Here is a 16,813-nt window from a genome sequence, read left to right on the forward strand (position 1 = left end):
AAATCAAAATGGTGTGATTATAGACTCAGATAGACCCAGTGCTAGTATAGTTGAGTTACTCTTGATAGGAGGGTCACACACACCAATTTTATGAGTTTAGGTGAAATATGGTCCAAAAATTGAAAGTTTAAAAATGGATTGCTGGAAATTAAGCTGTCAATCGTGGATGAAAATTAGGTCATAATAATCTAGTTTTGTATGACTGAGTTACTTGAATTAAGATGCATCCACATACCAATTTTCATCATTGTTGGTGAAATAGGTCAGAGATATTGATGATACAACAAACAGCTGAAAAGACAAAAGTCACTCAAATAGAAAAATTGGTCAAAGTGACCTAATTTGGATATGATTAGACTTAGTTATGGTGAGATGTCTCTACATACCAGGTTTCATGCGTGTAGATGAAATAGGGTCCATGATACTGAAGTTATTAATGGACACCAGGCATTCAGCTTCTAAAGGAAACTAATGCTTGTGGATTTTATTTTTAAAAAATCTTTAAATACTCTGGATCATATTAATTACTAAATGTAACATTATCATTAGAATCTGATTCATGCTTAAAATTTGCTGTCAGTCACCTCAAAACATGTAAAATTTATGTTGAAAGAAATCCTGCTATAATTATAAGCCATTCAACTCATCAAAACTTGTTCAAATCTACTGATCTAACATCCTGGTTCAATGTGTATGAAATAATTTTCATTATTCGAGATGAAGATGAAAGTAACTGTTGTAAAAAGTAACTCTAATGGAATGAAGGCCTTGATTTTCTTTAGGAGCCTGAGACAAGTTTATTTTCACTGCAATATAATTTAAATGATGAGACCACTGCAGCAAAACAGATGGTTTGAAAATTGAAACTTTAAGTTATAATGTATTTGTAAAATTGTACAGATTCCATTTTTCATTCACTGAATTAAATTATAAATAAATGCATTTATATTTGCACTGCCTCTGATTTCCTGTCACATTTTGTTGCAAATAAGTTGCACTGAATGTAGAAAACTTCTTTAAAGAGTTATTTCTTTGGTTTTGGAATGGAGAGATAGCTGCAACTGATCTTAAATTGGGGATGATGCCTTGTTCTGGCATGAAATAGTTTGTTGATTGTTAGAAACTTTGTGCACAAGTCTACCTTGCTCAAAACTATTAAGTCACTCAGTGTTGACATTTTATTATCATTCACTGCATTTAGGATATTTTCAGCATTATCTAGGATGAGCCTGCAAGCTCTTTTTTGCAAGGAAATAATCTGTAAATAGTCTTGTCAGAAGTCTTCCCCCAAACAGCATTTAAAGTTGTTTTCAACAAATATGCCGAAAGAATTTAATCAAAACAAGTTTTTGTCAAATTAATATTGTCAAAGACAGCTTGCAACATATCAGTTTGAAATCTTCTCTTTTCTGTCCGTTAGTTATCAGCAAGACATTTTGTTTTATCTCTATTTAGCATCATTCCATTTTCCTTACACCATATTTAAAGTTAACTGAGAGCAGTATGGCAGACACTCTTCCTGAGATGCATCCACATACAAATTTGCAAAAGTGCAGCTAAAACAAAAATATTAAGGAATCTTGAACAATAATCAGGTTCACGGCTATTCTATGTATGAATCTTGTGTGTACTCATCTTGAAAACCTTGTGCATATTTTATTGTAGCAGCAGATCAGTTTTTGTTTAAATAGCATTTGTTGTCCAAAGATACCTCATCTAGTAAATTTTATATACATATTTGTACAAATGTAATTATAGGTTACTGCATTTGTATGGGAAAATATGAACAAGATTTTTCGGATGTAATACTGCACGACCTTGGGAGTGCAGTATATTCATCTGACAAAACGAGTTCATATTTTCCCATACAAATGCAGTAACCTTTTTATTATATGCTAATTTTTTAAAATTTTCCCCAATGCTTAATTATATTAACAAAATACACAACAAGAAACAAAATAACTGAATGTATGCCATATTCCAAACTAAATAAACAAGCGCAGATTCATCATTACACAATAACAACATTATTATTGCGCACATAACTCTGCCCAGATAAATTTGAACTTAGTCGCACACTCGACATAACTTTTGAAAGAAAATGGCATGTCTAGTTAAAATTTAAATTTGGAGTCATATTGTGAATGAATGCACATTGTAACAAGTTTTCCATTTGATCTGGAATGAATAGATTTTGGTATTTTTGTCAATTCTACGAAATGTTGTGATTATGGACTGGATTTATATGTGACAATTCCACATGAAATACATTGGATTGAAGAAGCGAGGGAGAAGCATGTTGACATCCATCTGCAAATGTGTTTCTGTTTCTGTCCTTGAATGTTTGAAATCATAATGCTGGAAAAATATGAAGTCTTTCAACTGCAATTAGCAAAAAGAAGCTATGGAGTTTAATGCTTATTTCATTTTGAGTGCTGTAAGGAGGATGTAATTGCACTTATATTCAAAATTACAGTACAATTTCGAAATGTGTAATCAAGACTGACAACCTATGACATGGCGAATGTAATTCAGATTTGCAGAACTAAGAAAGCACATTTCGAGGAAATTCAGGATGTAAAAATGTACATGTATTTTTTGCCATTCTTATCACCAGCTAAAGAAGACAGTTTATGTCTTGATACTTGTATGTTATTTGTAAGGACCCTTTCTTGCATCTATTGTATAGCTAGCCTAAATCTGAAACATTGTATCAAAAAGTTAATGCGGAATGTGCCAAAGCAGCTGGTATGTGGCAGTCCACAAAACATCTGCTTTAGTTCATTCAGAAACAAATTTAAACAACCACAACATAAAATGCCTACTACACGAGTGTACATGATTTGTTTACAAATCAAAAGTGCTGGTGTCTGTGTCCATTGTTTGTTTACAACAGAAAGTAGTTCCTTTATGCACATGAATGGATTACAAAGGTGTGAAATATCATAAAATACTAAAAGATTCTGACAATGTAAAGTTAACGGGGGGAAAAAAATGAGCATATAATAATTGAAGAATGCCTCATGGAAGATTGGTCAATTGTCAAAATGAGCCTCTTCTTTAAATAAAGTCATTAACATTATTATTATTATTACATGAACAAACAAAATGCTATATCCCCTCTGAAATTCCTTGGTGAAAGGCTAAAAACCCTTTAACCGGGTAACATATAGTAAATTATAGTTATTCAGAGGTTTCATGTAGAGTACTGTAGTACTCACCATCCACAGTGGCATGATGTGTTTGGGTCCATATTTCTCAGCTTCCTTTTCTGACGTCACTACATGTTCAATAAACAGCTTCACCACTGTTATCTTTGTCCACATTTGTCTGTAAATGAAAAAAAAAATCATCCAGTGCACTGAAAGTATGACTGTGGCCTGAGGGCACTGATGCTCTAATCAATATGCTAAGTTTTGAAGGAGGAAGGTACTTCCTGAAGGAATGCAGGCAGTCAGTCTTATCTGTTGGGGTGATCTAGTTGCCCATGCCCCCTTCATTATTCCTAACTCATCAGAGGGAAAGTTTTTGTTGATTTATCTGTTCAACTATCACCATGCTTTGTTGGTGTGAGGTTGACAAACCCCCTAGCAATCAGTGCAGCCACATATTTTTGCCCATGTGACATCAGCATCCCCAGTGTAGTGGGAAATAATATCATCAGCTAGAGTTTGTAGCCAGTGCAATTGACTCAGATGATATTGTTGAATGGAGCCAGTGATAAGAAACAATTCCTGGTTGGATCTTCATACCATCCACAGGGTTAATGAAAAGGATTTCCAAAATCTGGTTCGGGGTAGTGTAGTTGAAATCAGACAAATTCATCTCAATCGGTACTCAGTTCCAATTCATGATTAGGCTGAATAAATCCTCAAAACAAAATAACATTTATCATAACCTGAAGTATTAAACACAACTGAAAGAATGAATTTACTGTATTGTTCATTGTGCAGACAGTTGCCAAACTCCCCAACTTGACCATGGGGTTCATCAATCAGAAAAAGATGGTATATTTCGAAAGGCTTGTTCAAGTCTTCATATTTTGAAAGGCTTGATCAAATCTTCATTCCATTTGTGCATCTTCAAACAATAGCAGCAAGAGACTTTGAAACCAGTACTGACAATATTTATATGTTGCTCCAGAAATTGGTGGTACTGATAATGTGCTTCATATACTGGACAAGAGCAGACCATGTAAACTGTGAAGCTGTTGTTATGGGAGTGACATTATGGTATATGATGTTTACCTTATAATGCAAGGTTGTTCATAGGAGTAATATAATAAATCTGTTTCCACAGTGAGAGTGGAGAATTCCAGCAAAAGACACTAAGGAATCAACATTCAAGTTTTCATAGGAGGAAAATAAACTTAAAATGCAACTGGTGTATTCAATGATGTTCTCTATCTTTCTACTTAATGTTGTTACCAGGTAGCTCTGGATCAGACAGAATAATTTCTATTATCTGTTAATGAACACAGTGTTGTGGTCAGGCACTGGTAGGTTAAAGTATTCAGAAACTGAGTGTATCCTTCTTCTTGCAGATATCTTTAAGGTGTTCTCATTTTGAAATACCCTTTTAGACTAACCTCCAAGGTGTCTGCTGCACCATTCTGTATCCCATAAGCAACAGTTGCCCACTCCCTTAATATGTAGATGAGACAGATGATTTGTCAGTGTTATAGACCATTGAGTAGGCAATTAAGATGGCACTGATTAGCTTTTGTACAACTTAGACGATTGCAAAATATTAAGCTATAATTATAATACAATGAAATTATGTAGGACAAGATCCCTTGAATGGACTGATGCTCTATTGGGCAAAATGAATTTCCAGCAATTCAAGATAAGACCATTTCTTCTCATTAACTTTTGAGTGTAGACCATCTCTCATATTCATCAGCCATAGCAATCCCCATGTTGATATGACCATCAATTCAGAGGGAGTAACAATAATAAAAATTTTAAGATGGCCACCAATGTGGATTTGCCAGCAGCACCATTTCCGTCTAGGACCAATTAAACCATAGGATGAATGTGTGCAAAGCTTCATGGCAATCTTCCAAGAAGTTTAGGAAGAGACAATAACAAGCTTGTGCTAACAGAAGTTGAACAACAGACCATTTGATAAGCTCTTCTGGTCTATGAATAGTAGTTTAAAAAAGGAGTATTCTTCCCAGTGGCAAGAAAACTCAGAAGGATTGCTTAAATTGGTTAAAAGGCACAACATAAGGTATTTGTGAGGTCTTTGCAAGGTATTTGTGAGGCCTCTTATAAGAGTATGCTAACCAGGCACAAGCAGGAGTAGTAAATGATGATAGATGTGATTTGGAGTAAGGGAAGAAAACTCTTGTCTGGCTTCCATCCAAGCAATTAGATGAGCTTTGGGCACTGTCAGTTGTTGAAATAATTCCAAAGACATGGAGAACGTGTGATGAGTGGCTTTTTAGAAACTGCATGTACTCTGGTCAAATTATGAATCATGATTCAGTCTTTTGTATCTCAAGAAGAAATATCTTATATCCCTTAAGCAGCAACTTTCCCATCTTAGACAAATTATTCCAACCCACATGTGTCTGGAACTGAAAGGCTGCAATGTATTACACCAAGAAAGTTTGCACTGTTGACTACAAACTAAATTATTGAGATGAATCGACAGCTAGTCCAGCATGAAATTAAACTAGTTTTGTCTGTATTTATCATTCTTCATACAAGACTAGTCTAACATCAGATTAAACTAGTCTTGTGTCTGTTATGATTATTCATAGAGGAATTGTAAATTTTCACACAAGCAGTGTCTAGCTGAAAAAAAAAGCAATATATGTACTTACTTTGCTTGCAAAACAGCTTGATCCACTCTAGTTTCATTGGCTGAGGAGTAAAGAGTGAGTCCTTTTTCTATAACAGGTCGATAACTGAAAATCTTCTGCAACCATTGATGACGGTTGTCTGCATTGTTCAGGTAGTTTATGTCTGGAGGACTGAGCTGCTCAATAAGGAGGCATAACCCAACGATGGCAAGTGTCTAGACAAAAGAATGACATGTAATTTTTTGTCTCAGAAAAAAAAATTACATAAAAAGTATTGAGCAAATTTACACTCGGTTGTAGATAAAACAGTATCTTTTCTTCAATGCATGGTGCATACAAACTCTGGTCATTCCAACATTATATGAAAAGCAAATGAAAAGTTCTTGACTATTGACTTTTTTGGGGGTACTATATTGATTTTAAAATAAAACAGCACTAAATTATAAATAATCCGAAATAATCCTATTACAAAATTAGCAAAAATGATCCCATTACAGACCGCACAAAATTTTTAGGCTGATTCCAGCTAGATTTTAGGTGGATTCCACCTAAAAAAAAAACAAATTTTAGATGGACTTTAGGCGGACTGAGAATACAGCTCAGGTGAAAGACTGAATCCGTCTAATAGTTAAGCATACTATTTCTCATATTCCTCCTAAAGGATAACTGTTAGGTGGAAAAGTTCTAATTGTCCAGTTAATTTTCCTGCTTCAAGATGGATGTTGGACTTACACTGATTTTAGGAAAAAAGGTTAGGCATAATTTTGAGCTTTATCAAATGAACTACAAGCACCTTTTTCTTCCTATTAAAATGTGCTACACAAAAATCATACCCTAGTGAAAATGTGGCTCAAATGTCAGTGAAATCACAGTAAAAAAAATTTCATATTCATTCAAATGTTCTTTTTTCACTAAAATTATGGTATTTCACCAAATTTCTGTGAAATTTCAGAGATTTTACCAAAATGTCTCAAAATATCAGTGAAATTTTCTGATTAAAATTTCACTGACTCTGCCAACATTTCTGAAAATACCAGTGAGAATTTGTGATTGAAGTTTCACCGAGAGTTTGCCAAAAATTCTGAAAATATAATGATATTTTGTGATTATATTATCCCTGACATTTCAATAAAAAATATAAATAAGATATAATAAAATTTATTTTTTCTTTATTGTACAATCTGAATGATTTTCCACAACATTTATATTTCCTGTTTCTGATAGCTGTAATTTTATTGTTCAGTTTGGGAACAATAACTTCTTTCCAAATCTTTCCTTCTTTTGTTTCTTTTGCAAATTTTTGTTGTTGTTGTTGATGTTGTATTTCTGTTTAACTTCAGTTGGATTTAACTGCCCTCAAACAAGGTTGTTTTCTTGTTATTATTTCAGCAAATGGAATGGTAATGTAAGGAGCAGTATGGAACTTGGATTCAATTTTGAAGGCACAATGCTGTTATGTCAAAATGTGGCCATCATCTTCCAACAGAAGATCTGACATGACATTTTATGTGGCCATTGTGTGTTGGATGCAATTCATGAGCAGAAAGATCATTTTTGTTGCTCATTAAAATCCTGGGAAGTAAAAACAATGATAGACTTATGTAGTCTTTATTGTGTGCAAAGATGAACACTAATGAATCTTGTATCACCTTCAAACCCTCCAATGAATTACTGAGAGTATCAGTCTGCACCTAGAAGTTAATGCTGTATTCCACAGTCAAATAAATATATAGTGAAAATTATGAGTAATTCATTGCTAAGTCATAAATGATGAAAACTGGAAAGAAAGTGAGCTCTGATTTTGTGTGATAACAGATCTTAAAGACAGAAGATGTGTATTTTACATTCCCCACCATGGCAGTTGAAGAGGCTTATAGCATTTCTTTTGTCCATCCATATGTCCATCACACCATGGTTACATTTTGTGTTAAGTCATCTCATGCAATGTAGTGCAGCATCTCTATTCCATGAATATATTTGTCATTCCAGATGATGACATATCAAAATACTATGTTTACCACCTTGTATTGTTTGGAAAAGTGTTAAATTCTTCAATGAAAACAGATATTTTATTTTATTTAAATATTTAAAACTGAATTTCCACTTATTTTCTATTCACCTGAATGTCAAGATAATTCATTCTTAATTGTACAATTTTATTATATACTTTGGTTGCATGCACTGATTCCCTTCAGGACCAAAACACCCACTTTCTGAGTCTCAAACCCCTGCCACCAATGACTGGAATGTTGGCAGGTATGCTTCTATTATGGAAGAGCATTGAGTTCCTTCATGACAGATCTATGTACACTACCACGTTCATTGTATTAAATTAAATTATTCACAACAGTGCACTACATTGTTCACTATGGTACACTACCTTACCCACTGTAGTATATTACCAATACACTGTGTACTGATGTGAACAACCACATGCACTGTTTTTTTTCTTTTTCCCAGGCATAACATCAACATCTCTGCTAAGTTTCAACACTTACAAATTGATCTGACACCAGTAGAAAATGATCTGGATTCTCCTTCTGCAATCTCCTGATGGCTGTAGCACACTCAGGCCACACTTGATTAATGCTCCGGAAATACCGAAACTGTTGAACAATCTTGTTGTGACTCTCATGGATACAGACAAGCCTGGCCAAGATGTTAGGGGACTTGTTCTCCAGCAATACGGCTGATGTCTGCATGATGGCATTGTGCACAAGCTAAAAATGAAATTAAATTTAAAGGTACAATTTATTTATTTTCTTATTTCAATCAAAGGAAGTTTGTGAATATTATCGATGCAGATGATTCTGGAAATTAAATATTAAGCATAATCTGTGATGTAGATACTGGTTAAAAATGAAAATTTGGTCTTTTAAGGGGTAAAATTTCAATTAGGTAATACTAACCTGCTACCACTGCATTAAACTATTTCTTTCCAGGATGTTAATCGCCTGTCCAAGCTTAATATTCACTCTTCCTATTAGACCAGAATATTAAAAAAAATTATCGCAGTCTGATTTCTTAGTCAAAACAACAATGGAATTTGTTCCTCTTTTGACTTGGATTGAAACTCAAAGACTTGAGAGCAAAGAGGGAGGAGAGAATATTGCAATAGTAGCAGGTAAGTATTACCTGATTCAATTTAGCTTCACCCTCCACAAAAAAACACATTCCCCCCCACCTCCATTTTAATAGCAGTAATTCATTTCCTGCTTTTATTTTCAAACAGAGGCTGATGGCCTAAGATCAGCTGCCAAATAAACTTAAAATTGTCCTAAATATGATGTTCTACTGCTGACTAGTGGATGGCTTGACAGGTTGCTGAGCTGAGACAACATAACTCAGAATTTCTCATTGAACAATACTGACAGAATTTATAATTTCCTCAGGCAGGTCAAGATTGGTTCAATCAAGTAAAAGAAGTTTAATATTGGAAAAGTTCTGTTCAATACTGTCAGAATTTGCCAAATTAAATAATCTTCAATAGAACATCTGTTTAATAGCAGGTGCCTTTTGCCCTAATATTTAAAAATTATACTGCAGCCCTCTATAAACACTCACCTCATACTCAACAGATGACTGGGCATGATAGACCATGTAGATAAAATCTTGAGAATACAGATGGCAGATGTCTTCCGAAGAAACTCTACTCTCCAGAGTGTCAAGCAGTTGTCCAAGTTCGGTCTCCTTCACAAGACCAACAATTTTCTCCATTTTGATGTCCACTAGAATATTAATAATAATTTTGTATAGAAAAATATCTTGTGTTAATCATTAAATTAAAGTTTAAACAACAAAAAAATAACAATGGGTACATGGGGACAATAAGCCTGTGAGAATCTTGATTTAATGTGTATGCCAATGTTGTCATGTAGGTGCATTTACTCACTGTAAATATTAAGTGTTGTTCTAAATTTAATGCAAAATAGTTGAACTGAAGTCTATTCAAGACTGATTGTTGAATGTTCTGCACCTACAGTTGACCTTGTTCAAAAAATGTCATATAATTTAACATTTATTTTGCTATTTTTCTTGGGGCATGTAAATAATAACTTTCCACATAGAATATGGATGCATGAGGATCCAAATAAACTGAATAATTACCATTGAATTGTATGTGTAATCAAATTCTGAAAAATGACACAAATTTCTGCAATAGTTCTGAGTGCCTACATGAATTGTGTGACACTTACTATAGATAAAGAGAGAGAGGATTCAAATTTCCATAAAATCATGAGTTAATACTTACATTGACAATTTATAAGGTATTTGAGGAAAGATATACAAGTATATGATTCGAAATTTAGATAACAAGTGGTTTCATACTAAATTTCCGTGACAAATTTTATAATTCAAACAAAGCAACAACTGGAGATAATTGCAAGCTTATCACAGTGATTGGAAAGAATAGAGGAAAGGTCATGTGATTAATGCGAATTATAATTTAATTGATTAAATGTAGTTTAAGTAATACACAGTGCATCCTTCTCTAGCCCCTTGCTGGGCCTCTCTTTGTCTACTATGGTTTCTCTGCCCAGACATGATGTCATTGCAGCCAATATATGTTAATAATCTAGTAACTAAATTTAGATATGTTGTCATGTTGAACCAATCAGATGACTGAGTTGGAGCATGTGATCAAACACTGTGTCAGTTAGGGCATCAGTCATATAACAGCTGGCATGCCTGTAGTGATGCATTCCTTTCAGTGTAGATGCTGCATTTAATCTTTAACATTATTTGCAGGAAGAACCACCTGCCTCCCCTCCTTCCACCATGTTGTTTATTTGGGACATTTCTTGCATAGAGTACCATTCCAGCTCTCTTATGGGGGTCCTTTGTCAAATTGGCTAATGTTTATTATCACAGCAATCCTCAGGATCAGACTTATTGAGTTTCGGTTATCAGTGTCCCTACATACCTCATATCAGTCCTGTACTGGGCTCCACATACAGGTGTCAAACATTCTTCACAACCCTACCAACTCCCCAAGTCTCTCTTCCTGAGGTATTCCTATAGAAAAAATTGCCAAGTTGGGCCATTGCCAAGTTTCATGCATTCACAACTTTGCTTTTGACCCCCAATTTGTGTCAGTACTTAAATGTACTCAACTATTATGCCCATATACTTCATACCCACTTTCTATGGTGCATGCATGGAGTATTGGCAGATGTTTGTTATCATAGCAATCCTCAGGATCAGAATCATCGAGTTTCGGTTATCAGTGTCCCTATACACCTCGTATCAGCCCCTTGCAGCTCCACATACAGGTGTTGGACACTCTTCACAACCCTACAAACTCCCGAAAGTCTCTCTTCCTCAGGTATTCCTATATAAACAATTCAGAGCTCGGTTGGTACAGTGTGCTGTGACAGGATTTGCCCCCATTATGCCAAAGATTATTTTATATGTACAATAAAGTTTCTACTGAATCTCTGTATCATGTGTTGTCTGAACCTATGATGTCCTTAATAAATTATAAAGTATAAACAAAATTTATGATGAATTGTCACATAACTAGACATGCATTACATTATATGTACCCCTCCACAGATAGGACAGGGACATTAGAAACTTCTACATCCACATTGCCAGGCAGATTCAGACCAACTTGTTTTTTATATTCAATGATTTATAAAGGATCTCAATGACTCAGTCCAAATTGTTTTTATATTCAGGTGGCGCTATACAGTTTCGCATTTTACATAGGGTTAGGATTTTAAAGAAAAAGAATGTCCCCAGCTTTCCTCACTGGTTATACTGGCTATTTAAAAAAGACCTTGTATATCTTAGGTATAATGCAAAGAACCTTTAATTCCCTTTATTTTGGTGTATGATTGATGGGTGTACTATGGGTTATAGAGTATACAGCTTGGCCTTACTTCAAATGTGCACCTTTTAAAAAAGTGCTAGCTCTACTTGGTCATTTTCACTTCCTGAACTTCAGAGGTAAATTGTATAAAAAAGAGCCGATAACTTTTTTTTACATTTTATATATTTGGTAATTCATTCATTGCACTTTCAGAAGCTGGTATTGTCTAGTCTGGCAAAATTCATTTTCCCTATTTTAATAGCTGCTATGTATAGTGTACTTTAGACTAATTCAGACTGATTTTTTAACACAAGGGAGCAGTCATTTTAGTTAGCAGTGTGCTTAAATCATGTAAAATTTCCAAAAGTACAATATCCAAAAGAAATATCATCCACATTACATTAATGTAGCATAGAGGTATGCAAACATTCTCTCCACTGTGCATGTTTTAAATGTGAACTACTTTACCTTACATACGTCACTCTCTCAAAAGTACATATTATCTGGTGAGCGCCACCATAAAGAAGATGTAGGTATTATTTTTGTATGATTTAATTATGTTTACATGGCTGAAACATTTAAGTCACAAGCATCAAAACAATCCTTATAAATAATTCTCCTGCCTTTTTCCACACAGAACAGTATTTATGAGTGTCAGAGTCTCCAACAAGTCCAGCCTACCCCCCCCCCATGATAAAAGTGAGCTATTTTAAGAATGCACATTACATTTTGTAAACATAGCAACCAAAGTTATGCTGAATGACAGGAACATGAAACTAGCCAGAATTATTTCTGAGATATCAACAATGAATTTTACAATTAGAAAAGGGAGGTAACTCATCAGCTTCATAAAGGTCAAAGGTCAAAGTGTAAAATTTTGCCTATTGTTTAATATGGAAGAAGCGAATTCACTTTCTCTTCATTTATTTTTTTATTTCATTGCAAATAAATGAAAAGAAACATTTTCACCATATATTTCTGTCACTTATTGCAACAGTTTTAAATTTAAGTTGACTCTATTCCTATATTCTAAGTCTTCTAATTTCCCCATAATTAAGGTCACTACTCACACAAACATACCTCATGGCAAATTATGTAAGCAAGAGAAAAATGATCATAATTAGCTTATTTTCATGCTTAACATCAATATGAATGTACCATTTTATTCAGAACATCATACATAATTATATGAAAATAAAAAAAAATAATTGCAAACATTTTTTTATTTTCTTTAAGGTGGCGCTATACAGTTTCGCATTTTGCATAGGGTTAGGATTTTAAAGAAAAAGAATGTCCCCAGCTTTCCTCACTGGTTATACTGCCTATTTAAAAAAGACCTTGTATATCTTAGGTATAATGCAAAGAACCTTTAATTCCCTTTATTTTGGTGTATGATTGATGGGTGTACTATGGGTTATAGAGTATACAGCTTGGCCTTACTTCAAATGTGCACCTTTCAAAAAAGTGCTAGCTCTACTTGGTCATTTACACTTCCTGAACTTCAGAGGTAAATTGTATAAAAAAGAGCCGATAACTTTTTTTACATTTTATATATTTGGTAATTCATTCATTGCACTTTCAGAAGCTGGTATTGTCTAGTCTGGCAAAATTCATTTTCCCTATTTTAACAGCTGCTATGTATAGTGTACTTTAGACTAATTCAGACTGATTTTTTAACACAAGGGAGCAGTCATTTTAGTTAGCAGTGTGCTTAAATCATGTAAAATTTCCAAAAGTACAATATCCAAAAGAAATATCATCCACATTACATTAATGTAGCATAGAGGTATGCAAACATTCTCTCCACTGTGCATGTTTTAAATGTGAACTACTTCACCTTACATACGTCACTCTCTCAAAAGTACATATTATCTGGTGAGCGCCACCTCAATGATTTATAAAGGATCTCAATGACTCAGACCAAATTGTTTTTTATATTCAATGATTTATAAAGGATCTCAATGACTCAGACCAAATTTTGTCTAATGATTTTGATTAAAAATACACTGGTCAAGTTCAATTTTCATGTGTTTTCCATCAGAATTTGGTCATGGCCCCTCTTTGACTTGCAAACTTTGCACCTTTACTTTCTTCATGGATTGATCCCAAAAATTTTTGTGAGTCTTTTCAGTTAAGAAGACCAAAGTCAGGTTAGATTTTCATGGTTTTCAGGCTTAATGTTTTGGAGTTATTTCCCCTGTTTCACTTAAAATATTGCTTTTTTAATTTCCATTCAGTATTTCAATGACATTAACCAAATTTAATGTGATGCTTTACATTAGGACGATATAAATCAAGTTTAATTTTAATTTTTTGGGGGGTTAAAGTTTACAAAGTAATGTGATCCCTGTGTGACTTGGAACTTTGCTCTTCACTTAGATCATAATGGCACCCTTTTTTTCTTCAGATACATTATCCTGTCATGAAGAGAACATCAACTGCTTGTATTCCATGTCACAGACCACCAGTGGAAGAATGTAATGATTCCTAAAGAGCTCGACTGGTACAGTGCACTGTGACAGGATTTGCCCCCATTATGCCAAAGATTTTTTATATTTACAATAAAGTTTATACTGAACCAATGTATTGTATGCTATTTAAACTTAATATATGGATCTGAGTGGTGATGTGTAAGTATTTGACTCCATTTCTTTTTTAGGCAATACGAAGTGGAAAATGTCATTGTAATTTCAGAAAGAAATTAAGAAATTGTGCACAGTAACCAAGGACAGATATACTGAGTGATTAAAGGACAGATGGGTGGATAAATGTACAGAGAGATGAGACAAGAGCTAATCAGTATGTCAAAGATAAATATCCAGTGAAGGCATGGAGATGAGCACCAAGTTTATATAAGAATAGGAATAGTATAGAATTTTTTTTCCATACTCTTACTGACTTTCTTACAATTGAAACAAGAGCCAATCACTGTATTCCCCCACTGCATATGCAGTGAAGGTATGATAAAGACCACAGATTAATTTTAGCTTTTGGGATAACCTAGAATTTTCTTACTTTTATCCTCTTTCTGATTTTCTTGGGCAGTTCTCCAGATGCTATCTATCTGCTGATAAATCAACCAGGAAAAGGGCATCACAGCAGGAAACATCTGACCTTCACACCCTGTTGTCTTGATGATGATCTCATTCAACTCCTGTTGCCTGGTAGGAGACTGAAGGTCAGAGTACTGTAGTTGAATGGCACCTGGGGTGTTGAGAATCTGAAGCCATAACCTGGCTTTCCAGTCACCAGAAGTGAAATGACTGTGTATAATGTCCAGATTATGGTTTGTATCGATGTGGGCAATGATTCCAGCAAGTATCGGAGATATCTTGGATTCGAGGTATTGTTTGCAAGCTTGTCTGGATAATATAAGAACAGTACTCTGACAGTACAAATAATATATAGAAGTAAAAAATTTAAACTTCAATTTTTTAAATCACATATTATTTACTTTTTAAAGCTATGTAAAGTTCAAATTTTGCATGTATCTTTATCTGATGCAGTCATTAATGTTGCAAGCTTTGGCAATGTACATGCTTCATACAGCCCCATTCAGGATATTTATTGAGTAATATAAGCTTTGGCAATGTACATGCTTCATACAGCCCCATACAGGATATTTATTGAGTAATATAAGCTTTGGCAATGTACATGCTTCATACAACCCCATACAGGATATTTATTGATTAATGTAAGCTTTGGCAATGTACATGCTTCATACAGCCCCATACAGGATATTTATTGATTAATGTAAGCTTTGGCAATGTACATGCTTCATACAACCCCATACAGGATATTTATTGAGTAATATAAGCTTTGGCAATGTACATGCTTCATACAACCCCATACAGGATATTTATTGATTAATGTAAGCTTTGGCAATATACATGCTTCATACAACCCCATACAGGATATTTATTGAGTAATGTAAGCTTTGGCAATGTACATGCTTCATACAGCCCCATACAGGATATTTATTGATTAATGTAAGCTTTGGCAATGTACATGCTTCATACAACCCCATACAGGATATTTATTGAGTAATATAAACTTTGGCAATGTACATGCTTCATACAACCCCATACAGGATATTTATTGAGTAATGTAAGCGCTGGCAATGTACATGCTTCATACAACCCCATACAGGATATTTATTGAGTAATGTAAGTGCTGGCAATGTACATGCTTCATACAGCCACATACAGGATATTTATTGAGTAATGTAAGCTTTGGCAATGTACATGCTTCATAGGCAGCCCCATACAGGATATTTATTGAGTAATGTAAGCTTTGGCAATGTACATGCTTCATACAATCCCATACAGGGTATTTATTGAGTAATGTAAGCTTTGGCAATGTACATGCTTCATAGGCAGCCCCATACAGGATATTTATTGAGCAATGTAAGCTTTGGCAATGTACATGCATCATAGGCAGCCCCATACAGGATATTTATTGAGTACTATATATATATGTCCAATGCACAATAGATGCAACAAAGGAAACAAATAGGCCTAAGATCAGTCATCTCCCTATCATGTATGAACAGTCTAATTCCTGAATGCTCCTTGTCAAATATGATAAACATGAGGCCCAAATAGACACAATATCATTTACAACTGCCTAATATACCTCTCCCTTGATAACTTGCAGAGACATCGACCGGAGTATATGTGAAGTACATGATAGGGAGGAAACAAGTGGGATGGGGCAGTGTTAGCAACTTTCACTGATATATGAGAATTATAATCTCCATTGTCCTGCACAAACAGACCCATATGACATGCAGTCATGCAGTTGTCACAAATTCATGCATCAGTTTAGTTTGAGTTGTCCCTATCAGAATAAAAGCACATGTATCTATCATAACCAAAGACAAATGAACTAAAGCTTTATAACTATATTGTCACTCATAAACTGTTGGAACCAAAAACACCAATATGGTTTAACTAGTTAGTTCCTCAAGATAACGATTTTAAATGTCACTCTTTCTTCCTTTATTGCACTTGGCAATGACTGAGTACAAATGAATCTTGTTTGAACAAAGAAATACAGACAGAAAAAGTGGCAGTTGCACAGTCCTGAAACACTACAACTGGATTAAAAAAATAATTTTAAAATATGGACTAAAAAGAAAGAGAATATTAATATATGTATTTTATCACAACTTGTAAGTTACTTTTGAT

The 16,813-nt window shown here is 34.3% G+C and overlaps 1 protein-coding gene across 1 annotated transcript in view; it reads right to left on the reverse strand.

Annotated features, from left to right (window-relative positions):
• LOC149786024 (E3 ubiquitin-protein ligase rnf213-alpha-like) overlaps positions 1-16,813 on the reverse strand; it is a 358,391-nt gene that overhangs the window by 141,017 nt on the left and 200,561 nt on the right. The window contains exons 45-49 of the mRNA XM_089978099.1: positions 14,640-14,986; positions 9,374-9,537; positions 8,308-8,529; positions 5,831-6,024; positions 3,222-3,330 (exon numbers count right to left, since the gene is read on the reverse strand). Of these exons, the coding sequence (XP_089834225.1) occupies positions 3,222-3,330; positions 5,831-6,024; positions 8,308-8,529; positions 9,374-9,537; positions 14,640-14,986 (1,036 nt within the window). The remainder of the gene's footprint in view (positions 1-3,221; positions 3,331-5,830; positions 6,025-8,307; positions 8,530-9,373; positions 9,538-14,639; positions 14,987-16,813) is intronic.

The sequence above is a fragment of the Sinohyriopsis cumingii genome, chromosome 12 (genome assembly GCF_028554795.1).
Source record: "Sinohyriopsis cumingii isolate HCF-2022 chromosome 12, ASM2855479v2, whole genome shotgun sequence".
NCBI classification, from domain to species: Eukaryota; Metazoa; Mollusca; class Bivalvia; order Unionida; family Unionidae; genus Sinohyriopsis; species Sinohyriopsis cumingii.